This window comes from Mesoplodon densirostris, chromosome 13 (assembly GCF_025265405.1).
Source record: "Mesoplodon densirostris isolate mMesDen1 chromosome 13, mMesDen1 primary haplotype, whole genome shotgun sequence".
Lineage (NCBI taxonomy): Eukaryota > Metazoa > Chordata > Mammalia > Artiodactyla > Ziphiidae > Mesoplodon > Mesoplodon densirostris.
In genome coordinates, this window is record NC_082673.1 from 77,730,684 (window position 1) to 77,748,226 (window position 17,543).

Below are 17,543 nucleotides of genomic sequence, written 5' to 3' on the forward strand. Positions count from 1 at the left end.
CCTACATTTTTTTTTCCCCCCCGGTACGCGGGCCTCTCACTGTTGTGGCCTCTCCCGTTGCGGAGCACAGGCTCCGGACGGACGTGCAGGCTCAGCGGCCATGGCTCACGGGCCCAGCCGCTCTGCGGCATGTGGGATCCTCCCGGACCGGGACACGAACCCGTGTCCCCTGCATCGGCAGGCGGACTCTCAACCACTGCACCACCAGGGAAGCCCAGAATCCCTACATTTTAAGAATTTGGACCTTTGTGGGAATTCTCTGGCCGTCCAATGGTTAGGACTCTGCGCTTGCACTGTGGAGGGCCAGGGGGTTCAATCCTTGGTGGGGGAACTAAGATCCCGCCAGCCGGGTCGCAACAAAACAAGAATGTGGAGCTCTGAAGGAGAGCCCAACTGTTCCTCTTTCAGAAGATGTAGCAGCTACCAGGAGGGGATGAAGGGTCGCTAGACCTTTGCTCCACTCCCACAGCTTGCAGGGGGTGGGCAGTAAGGCTGGTCCCGGGCTCCGCCCCCCGGCCTCGCGCCGGCGGGCGGAAGTGACGCACGCCCGAAGCCATTTCCGGCGGGCCGAAACTAGGAAGAAACTTGGAGCCGCCGAGGCGTCCGGCCCCGTGTGTCTGCTGCTCCCGTGCCCCGTGGCCCGGGCCGCACCGAGCTGTCGGGAGCCCAGGCCATGGGGCAGCCCGGGCCGTCCGCAGTGTGAAACGTGGGGCCTCCCGCGGGCTCCTCGGACGGGCTACGGGTGGGCAGGCGGGAGGCGTCGTTCCAGCTGCGGTCCTGGCCGCCGCCGCCCTCCCGGGCTCCCGGCATCATGAACATAGACGTGGAGTTCCACATCCGGCACAACTACCCCTGGAGCAAGCTGCCGGCCAACGTGAGGCAGGTATGGAACCTGGGGCCGGCGTCCCGCCCCGCCGTCACCTGCTCGCCGAGCCCGCGGGGCCGGGGCTGGCGCCTCTGGGCTGACTCCCGGCCTTCCCCTGTCCAGCGTCTTGAGATAACCTACCCGCAGCCCGCGGGTGAGGAGGGGACGGTCCTGGGGCTACAGGGGCAGGATGGGGCCGTTTCGAAATGGGATGGGATGGTGTCCAGTGGACTCGCTTGGCGCCTTCGCACGCAGACTCCGTTCAACCGGGCACTGGGCTAGGCACCTTCGAAACATTTAAAACACGGCTCTTGACCTCCAGAACTGCGGGATGGTGGGAAAGGGACGAGAAACAAATGAATCCGTTACAGGCTGATAGCAGCTCACACGAACCTGCATGATAGTATATCCGAGAGCGCAGAGGAGGGTCTCAGAAACCGTCCAGGGAGTGTCAGGACGTTGTGTAGGGGAGACATTTAAATTGGGCCTTAAAGGACGAATAAGAGATAGATAGTGAAGAGGGATTCAAGATTTTCCAGCGAGAGGGAAAGTCCTTTTAAGAAGCTTGGACGAGTGAAAGCGTGCTTTAAGAGTAGTGAGCGACCTCCTCCATCACCGGAATCCGGAGGTGTAGATCTATTGGTGTGTTTGGCGGTGGGGCTTGGTGAGTGCGTGGGGAGTGGTAGCGGTCAGGGCCGGATTTTGAAGGACTTTCGGACTTGGTTTTGTTGGACTTCGGTCTGTCAACAAGATGAGTTTATTAGAGATGTTGCAACAAGAGAGCGACAGGAGGTTTTTGTCGGAGAGGTAGTTCTCAAATGCTTGAGTGTTATTTTTACTCAGTTGTTTTACAGATATTTATTGAACAGCTACTATGTGCTATGCCTTGTTTGAGGTGCGGGTCATTTGCAACAGTCAACACGGGAAAGCCCTTTCTTCATGGAGCTTACGTTTAGGTAAAGAAAGACAGTTAACAAACAAATGAATAGATACATAATATGGCGGGCTGTGGTAAAGATTATGAAGAAGTGATATGTGCTGTATAGAAGGCACTGTTTCTCTCTGGTCATAGATGGACCTTCAAGTTCCCACCATGTTGCTTGGTTGAGAGTGAAATTCTGTTTTCCATTGGTGCTGGACACCGGCATATTTGGAAAGTTTGGGTTGTTGGTGGTGATGGTATAAGGATTATGACTTTGCCTCCTCTCCCAGCCTGGGGTCTTAGTTCCAGGAAATGAATAATTTAACGTTCTGGCGGTGCATCGTGTGGCAGAGAAAACGCTTTCACTTCAAGATACCAAAAACACAAGGAAGTGGAAAGGTAAATTTAAGGAACTCAGAATTCTTGGGTGGCAGTGGCTACCCATGTGACGTTAATCTTGAATGGGAGGAAGAAAGCTCTAAATCTGAAAGACTAATAAGTTTCTCTTGTTAAGCTGGAATGAAGGCTTTGATGGACACTCTGTTTTTAGGGTTTTGTGGCATATGGCAAGACAGCTGGAAGAACCAACAATCCTTTGTTTCCATGTTTTCTTTACTCTTCGTTTCACAAAAATAAATGTAACATAATAGAAGAAAGATGGATGATTCAGTTATGTCCAACAGAAATAATTGATCTTAATTAGTATTGGAAAAAGGCTTTTTTAAAATTTAATTTTATTTATTTTTTTATACAGCAGGTTATTATCTATTTTGTACATATGGCAAAAGCCTTTCCAAACCTTAGTCGTGACTATTAAAAATAATCTCAGAACAGTGTTATACTTAAGTACAAGAATGACATTAAATTAAAACTTTCTTTGGTGAGATCACTTACAAGAATCGGTGTTTTAGCTTAGGATAAGCTTCCGCTTGTAGAAGGTGTTGCAAAACCCATCTGGTACAAGTTACTTCATGGATTTTCTCTAGCCTTGCTCTTTTTCCCTAGGTCTACCTTGGATTAGTACATCAGCTTTCTGTCTAGTGTCTAGCACTCAGAAAAGTACCTTCCTATCCATTCTTCATACTATACTGTGGTGAGGTTTCTAAAATGCAAACCCAGTTCTATTTCTATTTGTCTCCATAGATTACATGTTGCTTCTTTTTGAATTGAGATGTTAACTCCTCTAGAAAGGTTCTCCTGACCTATCTCTGGAGTAGTTGACCCTCAGGTGTGCTGCCCCAGCACTGTATTTCTCACCCATAGCACTTACCCCACTATGTTGTATTTTCTGGTTACATTACTTGTTTTTGCTTTTGTATTTTGAGCACCTGTCTCGTAGTTGGCTTTTAGTAAATACTTTTGCAGTGAATGAGTGATAGTATCAGTCTGAGATTTTTTTTCCAGGAGCTAAAGCTTAGTCAGTTTAAAAGTGGGGAATAGTCCTTATGTGGAAAGAATTTGGTTTTTGGTGTTACAGATACTAAGTACTTTGATAAGAGTTTCTGGTAAGTTTTGATGAGTTCAATTTGAAAGTGACTCATATTTCCCAGTTTTGAAAGCTGGTGGAAGGTGATTCAGATTTTTTTAATGTATTTTTTAAAAAATGTATTTGAAAAAATAGTTTTTATATAAATGAGATGAAAATTTTTTACATGATGTGAGCTATACTAGACTTTCAGAAATATGTTAAAAAGTTATGGATCAGGCCATTATTTCAGGATCTTTCTATAGTTTACCAGTATTCATTGTTCAAAACAATTCATAGTTGTTTTATATGAAGGGAAATTTTATGATGAGGTTCCAAGGAGGGTCAGTTAAAAAAAACTATTGTGTATTTTTGGGGAGGTGGTGCACATTGGGGTTTGTAGGAGCAAAAGCTTTAGAAAGAATTCTTTATGCTTTTAGCATCACCTGATGCACAGTGGGTGTTTTACAGCCGGTTTCTATGTCACTCTGTCTGTTTTAGTTCGTTTTATCTGCAGCCCAGCTTCATTTGTCAGACCTGGTGGGAATTTCTGCAGGGTCTGCACTGTCTCCCAGTAAAATGACCTTTCTTTCGTTGCCTCCTGTAATGGCAGCAGTGTTTTAAAACGTGGATGGTGGGAAATTGGGGTGGGCGTGGAAGAGAAGCCAAAGATCTTTGTGAACAAAGCAATTATATTTTATGTACGAGGGTAGTGAAGAATAAAATCAGCGGTTAATGCAGTTTTTAGTTATTCGTGTGTATGCACATGTATTGATCAGGACCAGTCGTTACTTAATGACTAGCGCAAAGACTTAGATGTTTAGTAGATACTGTATTCTCTAATTAGCTTATAAATAATGGGGACCTTATATTTTGTGTAAGTGGCTTGATTTACACTTTTTATCCTGGAGTTACCGGGAACAGAGTTTTAAAGGGAGAAAACGGTTGTAGGTTAGAATAAATTAAGGGACTTATTTTGAAACAGAAGAGTAAATCATCACGTTTGGAAGTTGCTAAGATTTTAGCAAATTGTCTGCTGTGTGAGTGAGTGTGTGTGTTCTCTGTTCCTTGAGAAAGAGACTTTTATTTGGCAGTAGAGCTAGAGGAGATCCTTTAAAAGTTTTACACAAAGCCTAATATTTTGAATCCCCTAAGTATCTTCAATACTGGCCCTGGTTTTGGTGCTACATAAAATATAGGAGAGCAGTATCTCTACAATGAACTTTACTCCTAACTTCTTGTAATGTTAAAATGGACGAAAACAATGTCAGCACATAACATGTCAGCAGTAGTGTGGGTTATGGTTCAGCCTGTGATAAATCAATTAATCTAGATGCAGGAAGAAAGATTTTTAGTTTTCTCACGTTATGTCCCTTTTTTCTTAACATGCGACCCACCAGTAGTTCCAGTTGTGTGCCAGTTTATTTAGATGTGCGCTTCATCTCTTTTGTGAAGATGGCCTTAAGTGACAGTATGTGCATGGACGTTTACCTTGGCTTTCAGAAACCTACGAGTGAGAAGTGGAATCACTGAGTCCTCCGTTCCTTCTTTCACTAATCTCTTCAGATGTCGTATTTTATAGTGTGTTGGAAAGATCATAGCTAGTAATTAGAAGGGGGATAGCAGTCACATATTAAATTAAGTTTATGGTCTCACATTGAATATCATATTAACTGTAATCAGACTTATTCTTTGCTTTCATGAGAACCCAGTTTTGAACTTAAAACACTAAATTCACAGCTAGAAAGCATTTTGCTCACTAAAAAATATATCGGAAATTCTAAAATTGTCTTAAGTGATTTCTAATGAGGCCATAAGATGATGTTTTTAAGAAATAATCATATTTAGAAGTACATTTTAAGTGTACATTCTCCAGGAATCTTAATTTTTAATAATCATAGCCCTCAACTCTAAGTAGTCATCAGACGGGGATCTGTCCTTAGTAGCCATTCTTAAATTTAAATAAATGTAGGTGCAAGAATCCATCCATCCACACAAATTGGAGACGGTCAAGAAGGAAGTCTTTTGATGATGGCCATTCTGACCTGTGTGAGATGATATCTCACTGTAGTTTTTTTTTTTTTTTTTTTTTTTTTTTGTGGTACACGGGCCTCTCACTGCTGTGGCCTCTCCCGTTGCGGAGCACAGGCTCTGGACGCGCAGGCTCAGCGGCCATGGCTCACGGGCCCAGTTGCTCCGCGGCATGTGGGAATCTTCCCGGACCGGGACCCGAACCCGTGTCCCCTGCATCGGCAGGCGGACTCTCAACCACTGCGCCACCAGGGAAGCCCCTCTCACTGTAGTTTTGATTTGCAGTTCTCTAATGATTAATGATGGTGAGCATTCTTACATGTGTTTGTTGGCAATCTGTATATCTTCTTTGGAGAAATGTCTACTTAGGTCTTCTGCCCATTTGTGGATTGAGTTGTTTGTTTTTTTGATATTGAGCTGGATGAGCTGCTTGTAAATTTTAGAGGTTAATCCTTTGTCAGTTGCTTCATTTGAAAATATTTTCTCCCATTCTGGGGGCTGTCTTTTGGTCTTGTTTATGGTTTCCTTTGCTGTGCAAAAGCTTTGAAGTTTCATTAGGTCCCATTTGTTTATTTTGGTTTTTATTTCCATTTCTCTAGAGGGGGGTCAAAAAGGATCTTGCTGTGATTTATGTCATGGAGTGTTCTGCCTGTGTTTTCCTCTAAGAGTTTTATAGTGTCTGGCCTTACATTTAGGTCTTTAATCCATTTTGAGTTTATTTTTGTGTATGGTGTTAGGGACTGTTCTAATATCATTCTTTTACATGTAGCTGTCCAGTTTTCCCAGCACCACTTACTGAAGAGGCTGTCTTTTCTCCACTGTATATTCTTGCCTCCTTTATCAAAGATAAGGTGACCATATGTCCGTGGGTTTATCTCTGGGCTTTCTATTCTGTTCCATTGATCTATATTTCTGTTTTTGTGGCAGTACCATATTGTCTTGATTACTGTAGCTTTGTAGTATAGTCTGAAGTCAGGGAGCCTGATTCTTCCAGCTCCATTTTTCGTTCTCAAGATTGCTTTGGTTATTCGGGGTCTTTTGTGTTTCCATACAAATTGTGAAATTTTTTGTTCTAGTTCTGTGAAAAATTCCATTCGTAGTTTGATAGGGATTGCCTAAAAAAATCTGGAGATTTTATAATAAATGAACAATAAATGCTGGAGAGGGTGTGGAGAAAAGGGAACCCTCTTGCACTGTTGGTGGGAATGTAACTTGATACAGCCACTATGGAGAACAGTATGGAGGTTCCTTAGAAAACTAAAAATAGAACTACCATATGACCCAGCAATCCCACTACTGGGCATATACCCTGAGAAAACCATAATTCAAAAAGGGTCATGTACCACAATGTTCATTGCAGCTCTATTTACAATAGCCAGGACATGGAAGCAACCTAAGTGTCCATCAACAGATGAATGGATAAAGAAGATGTAGCACATATATACAATGGAATATTACTCAGCCATAAAAAGAAATGAAATTGAGTTGTTTGTAGTGAGGTGGATGGACCTAGAGTCTTGTCATACAGAGTAAAGTAAGTCAGAAAGAGAAAAACGAATACCGTATGCTAACACATATATATGGAATCTAAAAAAAAAAAATGGTCATGAAGAACCTAGGGACAAGACGGGAATAAAGACACAGACCTACTAGAGAATGGACTTAAGGGTACGGGGAAGGGGAAGGGTAAGGGTAAGCTGGGACAAAGTGAGAGAGTGGCATGCACATATATACACTACCAAATGTAAAATAGATAGCTAGTGGGAAGCAGCCACATAGCACAGGGAGGTGCTTTGTGACCACCTGGAGGGGTGGGATGGGGAGGGTGGGAGGGAGACGCAACAGGGAAGAGATATGGGGACATATGTATATGTATAACTGATTCACTTTGTTATAAAGCAGAAACTTAACACACCATTGTAAAGCAATTATACTCCAATAAAGATTTTTTTAAAAAAAGGAAATCTTTAGTAGTAGAACTTAGTTTTTTGTTAACTTAAGTGAAGTTATGCTCTCAGACTGCTCTTTTATTTGATATTAAATACTTTAGATAATTTCAGTAAGTCCTTTTAGAAAGGGAGACTGAAGGTAAACACATTGAATTTTTGCTCTAATACCATAGCAGGAAAATTTAAGAAAATCTTTACTCAGTTCTGGAAATTAGAGATTCCAGGATAAAATTAGGGGGCATGGTATTGAAATTTTATGGGGTAAAAGTATTTTTGTTTAGTTTAGAAACTATTTTACATCCTTATTGGAGTATAATTGCTTTACAATGGTGTGTTAAGTTTCTGCTTTATAACAAAGTGAATCAGTTATACGTATACATATGTTCCCATATCAGTTTAGAAACTATTTTAAATCTATTTGAAATTTTTTTTAGAGTCTTGGAAATTCACAGAGAGAATATGAGAAGCAGGTTGTCCTGTACAGTATCCGCAATCAGTTACGATACAGAAATAACTTAGGTAAGTAGAGACATTTTTACATTGAGGTAGAAATGACTATTGCTGAATTACATTTTCATAAATCTCTCTCCTATCTTTTCATTATATATTTCATAGTACTGAAATTTTTCCATGTACAGCCTTTAATAAATTCTATAATGACCCATCACACCTAACAATAATTTGCATTAGCAAGTAGATTTTTCTTTCTAATTCCAATGAAAATTATTTTTTAGAGTACTGTTTATAGATTCATTTTACCTGTAGAATATTAATTTTGATTCAGTTGTCCTCTTTTTAGTTTAGTGAGAAAATATGCCAGAAAAGAAGTACGTTCCTTCTTAATGATTTTTGACTTTGAGTTTTGTTTTGGTCTCTATAAATTTTCCAAATAATATAACTTTAATCAAGACTCTTTCTATAATAATTGGAACAAATTTTAAACATAATTGGCTCCATTTTTTTTAAAAAAACTTTTTTTTAAATGTTTGCTTTTTATTTGTCAGATTAGTTTGATTATTCTGTTGCCCTGCTAGTCTTCCCTCCCATTTGTTACTCTTATTTTAAGCATAGTATTTCAGAGATAGGTTTTCTATGAAAACGTATTCCATGGAAGTCAGAGGTTTTTTTACATTTAAAACACAGAAACCAGCAAATAATTTTTAAAAATAGACTTGATTTCATAGAAAACTGCCATTCAGATTGGCTGTCTTGTAAAGTATCCTAGGGATTGGATGGATTGTAGCTTATGTTTTTTGGGGGAGACATTCCATGCTCACTTTCTTTGCTTTTTGATTTGTTAAGAATTATTTCTCTACTTTTCTGTCCCATGATACATTTTCCTTATATGCTCTGAAGTCTGTTTCTTGTGGTGTAATTGTTTCTTTGTTCCAACTTAGATTGTTTTATTCTCTTCCAATTTACATACTTTTCTTTTTAATTAATATTAGTTTGTAAAGTGTTTCTCCTTGCATTTATAATTCTGTGTAAGTATAAGATCTGAAAAAACACTGGAGAATTTCCCTTTCTTTCCCAGTTAAACATGTCAAGAAAGATGAACGCAAGTACTATGAGGAGCTGTTAAAGTATAGCCGGGAGCACCTCATGCTGTACCCTTACCACTTATCAGACATCATGGTGAAGGGCCTGAGGATAACGCCGTTTTTATATTATACCGGGATTATGGAGGTGAGTTTACAGTGTACGTGAATCTGCAGGGATGGGATGGGACTTCATGTCGGGGATGCTTCGGGAATGATGACCAGCACTCAGCCACAGTGGACGTTGTTTCTGAGTTTATAGTGTAAAAAAGACGGTTGCTTACAAGTTAACGGTTGTAGCCACACACTTGTGCAAGTAGTTGTCCTTATCAGTGTTTTCTCAGCAGGAAAGTATCTGTCTTTATCCTGTGTTCCTGAAGACGTTGTTGACCCTTTGTGCTGTTGTAGCGTTAATCAGCCATTTATGTTAGCACAGTTTGTATAAAATTTATTGTTTTTAATACACGGTTAAGGTTGAAAAAGTGGGTGACAGAATTGAACATTCAGCTCAGAGAAGCTTAAGATATTTAGCTGTTTTCTCACTGTAGAAAGAATAAATGATAATGTAGACCCAACATTATATAACGCATGTTTCAGAAGAACAGAATTGTATTAGTAGTCCTGGTTGCTAATCTTTCTGTGATTACTAACTTTTAGATGTCAGCCTATTTCCAAAGGCAGTTTTTAGGCCTGTGTTGAATAGCTTTAAACAGTAGTTATATACTGTTTTTAAGTGAGCTTTATGTAAAGATTGGCAGTATTTATCTAGTGTTCATTGGCTGTTAATTCTCTTTGAGTGCTACTCTTCTGGGCTCACCAGCCACTTGAGGAGCAGAGGGCAGCCTAGAACTGAAGGAGTCGGACGCCTGCAGTAGCAGTGAGGGTAGCTCCCTTTAGGACGTGGCTGCCTTCACAGGAGCTCCCTTTGCCAGTCTCCTTAAGCCCCTTCTCCACAGGCACTTCTATAGTCTCATGTCTCCTGTGTCCCTGTTTTGGAGGAAATACAAAGTAAAGCTTGAGGCCTGGCCACCCAGGTTTCTGTCAGTCCCTTTCCCTAGAACCAGGGTAGCATAATGAAGGTGGCAGCTAAGCAGTGCGTAGAATAGTTTTGTTGCCGTCTCTCTGATTATTTTTCTGGTGTTGTCCACAGGTTTGGGGGAGATAATAGAGTGAGGTTTTGTCCCATTTACCAGCTTTCAGTGCATCCATGTGCTTGCTGTTCTCTGGTGTCTGTTTTTATGCCATTGGGTATAACTCCTGGGTTAAAAATGGGTCTTATCCCCACAGTAAACAGCTGGTTTATTACTGGAGAAACAGATGAGGGTTGCAAGAAGCTGGATACTGAGTTTGACTCTTGCTGGTTGGGATTTGGAGGAGCGGAGGCTGCTGAGCGGTTAAGGTCTTTGTTGGCAGTGCTTGTCGTGGATGCTTGTTGGTGGAGCTGTGACACACTGTCGGGCCTTCTCTCGGGATTCTCTCTAATCCTAGGGTAGGAGTCTAGGATCAGGTATGAAGTGTGGAGAGCCTGGAACCCTGAACTCTGAGAGAGGTATTCCTTGCATAGCTTCCACAGGGCAGAGGTCACTGGGCAACTGTCTGGGCTTCATAGAGCGCTGTGAGGAACCCAGACCTGAAAGCCTGACCTTCAGTTGCTAGGTTGGGACCTCGTGGTACATGCCACACTGTGACATGCGTGCTCTAGGTTGCCAGGTTCTGATCTCAGTGCTTCCTGTGGCAAGGACATTTTGCGTTTAACATTTACGTTTTTTTCTTTTTAAAAGGACATTATGAACAGTGAGAAAAGTTATGATTCATTGCCCAATTTCACTGCTGCTGACTGTAAGTATTTAATTATGCTGAACGAGGCAGTGTTTAGAGTGTCTTTGTGCATGCGTGCTCTTGTCTTTCATTATTGTGCTTTTAACCTGAAAGACTTGAAAGATGAGAAGAGCAAGCAACATTATTGATAGGAATTTTATCAGGTGATACAAGCCAAGTATAAGATTTAGTCTAAATGTCTAAGAGAGGAATATTTTGGAGTGGTAGAATCAGAAAAATGGGACTAGTCTCTGTATTTCTAGAGAATGAATTTCTTTCTGATACTTGGGCTGTGGTGTATACCAAATGAGGAAAGAAAATCTGTGCACAATATTTTTGCAGCACGATATATGGTTGTTACGAACATGATTTGCTGGTGTTTTATTATGCTTATTTTAATGACGTGTATATTTGAAATGTGACATAGTTCTGTCGTGTTAAGGAGAAACTTTTGCTGAGAAGTACATTTTGACTTCCTGGAACTGGGAGGGCTTCTGCTTTTTAAAAATTTTCCGTTAGCACTGTCAAGTGTCAGCTGGAATTCACCTCTCCCAGTTGCTTGTCTTTTATATATATATATTTTTTTTTTTTTTTTTTTTTTTTTTTTTTTTTTGCTGTACGCGGGCCTCTCACTGTTGTGGCCTCTCCCGTTGCAGAGCACAGGCTCTGGATGTGCAGGCTCAGCGGCCATGGCTCACGGGCCCAGCCGCTCCGCGGCATGTGGGATCTTCCCGGACCGGGGCACGAACCCGTATCCCCTGCATCGGCAGGCGGACTCTCAACCACTGCGCCACCAGGGAGGCCCGTCTTTTATATTTTGTTTGAAGAATTCTTTTTAATTTGATATTGATTATCTGTCAGTAATCAAAAGAGGAATGAAAGTCAAAGGTTTTTTCCTGGTAGATTGTGAGTGTACTGACATTTCAAGATGTATTAAATGATTTTAAAGGAAAGGCTCTTTCTTTTAGGTCTAAGGCTTCTTGGCATAGGAAGGAACCAGTACATCGATCTGATGAATCAGTGTAGATCATCAAAAGTAAGTTAGTTGTTTCCCTTCCCTTCTAATTTCTTGTCCTCCTTATCACACAATCTGATTAAATTTTTAAGTAGTAGAAATAATGAATTATGATTTTTTTTGATCAAATAAAATATGCTTAATACAGAAACAACTCATCAGTATCTCTAGGTTATAGCTTAAGTGATTATTGAATTAAAAATATCTAAGGCATAAGACATTTCATTTATTTTTAAAAATTAACTTTGCTCTGCTGGTCTTTTCACCTGCTCATTCCACTCCCAGGGTTCACTTCATGGGTGAAATCAGTACACATTTTCCAAATGCATTTTCACCTGGGTTTCCTTTGAATTTCTGGATTTAGATCCAGATTTAATGGTAGTGTTTTGAAGTAATTTACTTTGAAATAATTTAAGAATGACTTTCTCCATTCAGTGTATCTAGAATACTTTAGATTTTAAAACATGAGAATTTTAAAAGATATTTATTTAGTCCGTTGGAAACTGTCTTGTTATACTATTATCAATAAAAAAAGAAAGTAGTAATTTTAGATAGATCGCAAATTCTCAGATGTTTGTACCATTGCAGAAATTTTTCAGACGGAAAACGGCCCGTGATCTTCTACCCGTAAAGCCGGTGGAAATTGCCATAGAGGCATGGTGGGTGGTGCAGGCTGCATATATCACAGAAGATGACATAAAGGTAGATAACTTTAAAAGTTAAACATAGGATTTTTATTTTAAAAATTATTTTATAATTTTTAACTATAGTTACATAACTTTTTTACAAAAAGTAACACCAGTTGGTTTTCCTGAAGGAAATTAAACTTAAATTCAAAATTGTAAATGATCTTCGTAGGCTAGAATATTGGTAGTTTTCAAAAATACTCTTTAATAATCAGGGAGACTTGACTTGGTTCATGTACAGTCACCTGGGGATTTTACTTACATGTTTCATGTAAAGTGACGTGACGCCACAGCTACCAGCAGTAGTATCGCCAACAGTTTTCGAGGACTTGCTGTGTGCTCAGTGTGCCAGGCACTATTCCAGCTGCTTTTTTTTTTTTTTTTCGGTACGCAGGCCTCTCACTGTTGTGGCCTCCCCCGTTGCGGAGCACAGGCTCCGGACGCGCAGGCCCAGCGGCCATGGCTCACGGGCCCAGCCGCTCCGCGGCATATGGGATCCTCCCAGACCGGGGCACGAACCCGTATCCCCTGCATCAGCAGGCGGACTCTCAACCACTGCGCCACCAGGGAGGCCCTCCAGCTGCTTTTTATATGGTCTCATTTGAGTCTCTCATCACAACACCAGAGCTGTGTGTTATTGGTAGCCTCTTTCACATGTGAGAAAAGTGAGCGCAGAGAAATGAAGTAATGGCTCCAGTCACAGTTCTAGTAAAGGTCTGGGATTTTAACCCAGGCAGTTTGCTGTGCTCTTAATCACTGTGCTGAACTGCTATACTGAAGTGGTAAGTGCTTGATAGGGAATAGTGTCAAGATCAAGGGAAATACTATTCCCAGTGGTCAGACCACATTTGCCATAAGCTTTATACATATTAGAAGGGATGTTGATTTAGGGGAAAGAGGTGGAATAGCAGGCGAGGTGCCTAGAGACCAGTCATATCCCTGTGGCTGAAGGAATTAAGTGAGCGTGTGGATTTTTTTTTAGTTGGCATTTTGTTTTACTTCCGAGGACAGAATAAATCCCGTGAGTGCAAGGCTTAGAAATTCTGCTTCAGTGCATTTACTTCCGAGCAGAGATGTCAGACTGTGTCATAAGATAGTGGTCTTCTCGTCAGTGATAATAATCCTGTGGCATGTGAATAAACTTCTGATTTGAGAGATCCAGAATCAGCAAATGGATCAGATGCCAATGCAAAGAAGATGAGTAAATATTAGTATTTATTAGTGAGCACATTACTTACCAGCAAGTATTGGCACTTAAACTTGCTTTGTTGTATGAGTTCTGTTGGTAGCATATTTGGGCACCTTAATTGATGGTTGTGTGTGGCTTTTTTTGTTTGAATTCTGGAGTAAAAAATGAAAAAAATAGGTAGTTCATTCAACTAATGACTTACAATCATTGGTTTAAACATGAATAGATTTAGGAAACTTATCAGTTAGTTAATTTGGACAGAACCTAATTGAAAATATTTTGCTTTTCCTAGATATGCACTTTGCCCGAGAAATGCGCTATTGATAAGATCATTGATGCAGGCCCTCAGCTCTCTGGATCACTAGATTACAATGTAGTACATAGTAAGTGGTTAGTAGAAATGGTCTTTTGTCAACATAAAAAATTATTTTAAGCCATTAACAATTTATAGCAATTATTTATCAATTAGGTAAGAACAGTAATATTTCCTAAGGCATGTTATTGTTTGAAATGTGACCTTAGTCCATTGTTTTCCAGTGTGGCTATAATTAGTCACGTAGATTAGAAATTTATACAAATGAATCATAAGAAAAATTTTGCAGTTCTGAGCATTTGAGGGAAACCAAGATTTGAAAGCTTTGATGTAATTTTTTTTCTTCTATCTCACTTTTTTCCTTTTCATATACCATTAAGTTGTAAGGATCTTTACAGAAAATCAGGAATAAAGTTTTTATTTTATTTTTTTAAATTACAGTGTTTACTGGTTCATCTAAAACAAGATACTTTTGTTTCTGTAGGTTTATATAACAAAGGATTTATTTATCTGGATGTACCAATATCTGATGACAGTTGTATAGCAGGTAAATATGTGCTAATATTTCTCAATGTTTTTTGAATGGCTACTAGGTGCTGGGCACTGTGTGTCAGTCACCCTGTTAAGTTAGACACATATCATTCTGGGATCTTTGATTAGAATTTTTCAAAGAAAAACATTTCTTCCTCATTACATTGCAACTCATTGAGGTGGTTAAATTTTAGTTAAATTCCTTTAGTTAAATTTTAGTTAGATTCCTTTCATTTTTATCTTTTGTTGGTGTAAGCACTGTATTTAAAATAGTAGAAATCTGAGATAAATTTCTCACAATCCTAAATCAAACCAGTGTTTTAATACATTTATGTCACCTTTTAAACCTTGTTCAGTGCATAAGTTTCTACATATATTCAGTAATATCATAGAATTATATGTTCTTCATTTTACATTATTTATTTATTTGTTTATTTATTTATGGCTGCGTTGGGTCTTCGTTGTTGCACGTGGGCTTTCTCTAGTTGGGGCGAGCAGGGGCTACTCTTTGTTGTGGTGCGCGGGCTTCTCATTGTGGTGGCTTCTCTTTGTTGTGGAGCACGGGCTCTAGGCAGGCGGGCTTCAGTAGTTGTAGCACAAGGGCTCAGTAGTTGTGGCTCGTGGGCTCTAGAGCACAGGCTCAGTAGTTGCGGCGCACGGGCTTAGTTGCTCTGCAACATGTGGGATCTTCCCAGACCAGGGCTTGAACCCGTGTCCCCTGCATTGGCAGGTGGATTCTTAACCACTGAACCACCAGGGAAGTCCTTGTTCTTCATTTTTACCTGACATATCTGTGTCTTATATTTTCATGTCACTACCATCTTTTTTATCTTTATCTCTTCCTCCCTTCCTCTTCACCCACCTCCCCAAGTTAAATCAATATTAAGACCCTTGTATATTTCAATTTAGTAAGCCATTCCCGTATTGCTGGTTGTTTAGATCATTTCCTTTTTTAAATATTTTATTCTTTTTTATTTTATTTATTTATTTATTTGCCTCGGTGGTGATGTGGTTAACATTCTTGGACACATCCGTGGCTTTTTTTCCCTCTAGATTAGATTTCTTAACAATTTATAGAAGCACTTGTTATATTAAGGTTATGTATTATAAGTGTGTTTTCCATCGTATCTTTTAGGTATTATTCTTGTTTGTGATATCTTTTACCATTCTAAAATATTGTGTAATCAAATATGAAGTGTCAAAAAATTCCAGGGACCTTACTGTTAACAAATGAGTGTTAGGGCTTTTTACAAGAATACTCCCTCATATCAGGTTATCATAGTCTAGTGTGTCCTGACCTTTATTTTTTATTTGTGTTGCCATGTGTTTATGGCCAGGCCTTCCTTGTCTTTTTTTTTTCTATAACTTTCTTTGCTGTTTCCAGGTATTTTTCTTTATTTTTATTTTTGTTAATGTATTTTTTGAGTAGACAATAATTATGATTATAAAATACTAAATTTACAGAAGAGTATAAAAAGTCTGCTTCCCATGCCTGCCCCTAACCAGTCAGTTCCTCTCTCAGCCGCCACTAAGTTTCCTGTATATTCTTCCAAAAACATACTATGCACATAGGCATATATGTATATATCCTTTTTTGTGTGGTTTTATTCTTACGCAGATGGTGTATCCAGCTCATACTTTGCTTTTTTAACCTAATATATTATACATTGAGACTATCCCATATCTCTTTATGTAGAGTTGCCTCATTCTTTTTGCCTAGATGTAAATTGTGTATTTCTAACCTTTTAGTGCCTTGTTTCTTCATCTCTAAGATAGGCTATAGTTTTGAACAACTCTTAACATTAAGAGGATTAAGTGAAATTGTATATATAAAGTAGCTAGTAGTATAGTCTGGCACTTAGTAAGCGTTCAGTAAACGTTTACACTTCGTATTCACACAGCTGAGAGCGTAGGAAAAGAATTAATTACATAAAAATATGGGATTACTAAAATGTTTCTAAAAAGAAACCTTTGATCCTTAACAGTCCTTGGGTGACTGGAAATATGGGTAGCACTAAATCAGAAAATGACATGAGCCGGAGCTGTAAAGTAGATAGCCTATCCTGATGTATCCATTGTGGTTCTTCACAGTGCCCTCATTTTGACCACTTGAATTTTGTCTTATAACTCTCTGTTGGGAATAATTTAGGTTTTGGGTGCAGTTAGGTGGTGTTAGGGTTAGAGGACACAGGGACACCCAAATCCTGCTATGGCCGAGGCACACGCCTTCTTCCCACGATGTTTTCAGGGGAAGTGTGCCCACAGGGGAGAATGGCAAAGGAAAGCATAGTGCCTGTTTATTGTTGGTCAGGCTGAGCACTCTCGTCAAGTGGGTTAGAGCATCTGGACCAAAGGTGGAGAGAAGTGAGTATGAATAAACAGGTGGGGAGCATCGATCGGGCAGCCTCTTGTGCGGAAGGTCTTGACCCTCTTCCCATCGAGGAGGTTACAGAATAGAAAGCCCCAAAGAGCAAATGATACCGGTGATAAACGTGGCAGTCACGCAGATGAATTTCCCCTTTTCTCAGGATGGAGCAGGGATGATGTGGAGGGCAGAGAGCCAATACCTTCTTACCTTCTGTCCCCCTGGTTTTGGATAGCATGGTAACTTGCACTTCTTGCTTCTCTGCTTTAGACCAGCCACCTGCTGCCTAAGACGCATCAGAAACATACCCTTGGCAGGCTTCCCCATTCTGAAGCAGCACCGGCCCCCCCTGCCTTTCTACCAAGTCCATGCCTCTAGCACTTCTCCGCCTCAGTAATGCTGAGAGGTCCATGGGGATGAAATTACTCTTTGTAGGATTTATGCTCTGCCATAAGAGTCCACTCTGTGTAGACAGCATTGCATATGACCTTACTTTGGGAGTTTTAGGAAAACTTGCTATGGAGTTGGTAAAATGAATCAAAAGCTGAATTCAGTCCCTAAGTTGGAGGTCTCTTTTCAATTAGATGTTTGAATTAAACTTTCTTGTTTTATAAAATTATGTCACTGAGAAAAGTCTATTTTGTTTATTTTAGTTCCTCCTCTTGAAGGTTTTGTAATGAATCGAGTGCAAGGTGATTATTTTGAAACTCTACTCTATAAGATATTTGTTTCAATAGATGAGCACACTAATGTTGCAGAGGTAAGTGTGATAGCATCTTAGGAAAGAACCTCAAGATTATAAAATAAGTTTGTGTAAAGTAGATAAAATTATTTAATGATATAATTAAAATATTTT

The 17,543-nt window shown here is 40.0% G+C and overlaps 1 protein-coding gene across 1 annotated transcript in view; it reads left to right on the forward strand.

The window, feature by feature from the left end:
* Positions 1-558: 558 nt before the first annotated feature.
* FAM91A1 (family with sequence similarity 91 member A1) overlaps positions 559-17,543 on the forward strand; it is a 42,827-nt gene continuing 25,842 nt past the window's right edge. The window contains exons 1-9 of the mRNA XM_060116165.1: positions 559-883; positions 7,667-7,751; positions 8,767-8,918; positions 10,552-10,609; positions 11,557-11,624; positions 12,192-12,305; positions 13,771-13,861; positions 14,276-14,338; positions 17,341-17,447. Coding sequence (XP_059972148.1) covers positions 812-883; positions 7,667-7,751; positions 8,767-8,918; positions 10,552-10,609; positions 11,557-11,624; positions 12,192-12,305; positions 13,771-13,861; positions 14,276-14,338; positions 17,341-17,447 — 810 coding nt within the window. The 5' untranslated portion in view covers positions 559-811. The remainder of the gene's footprint in view (positions 884-7,666; positions 7,752-8,766; positions 8,919-10,551; positions 10,610-11,556; positions 11,625-12,191; positions 12,306-13,770; positions 13,862-14,275; positions 14,339-17,340; positions 17,448-17,543) is intronic.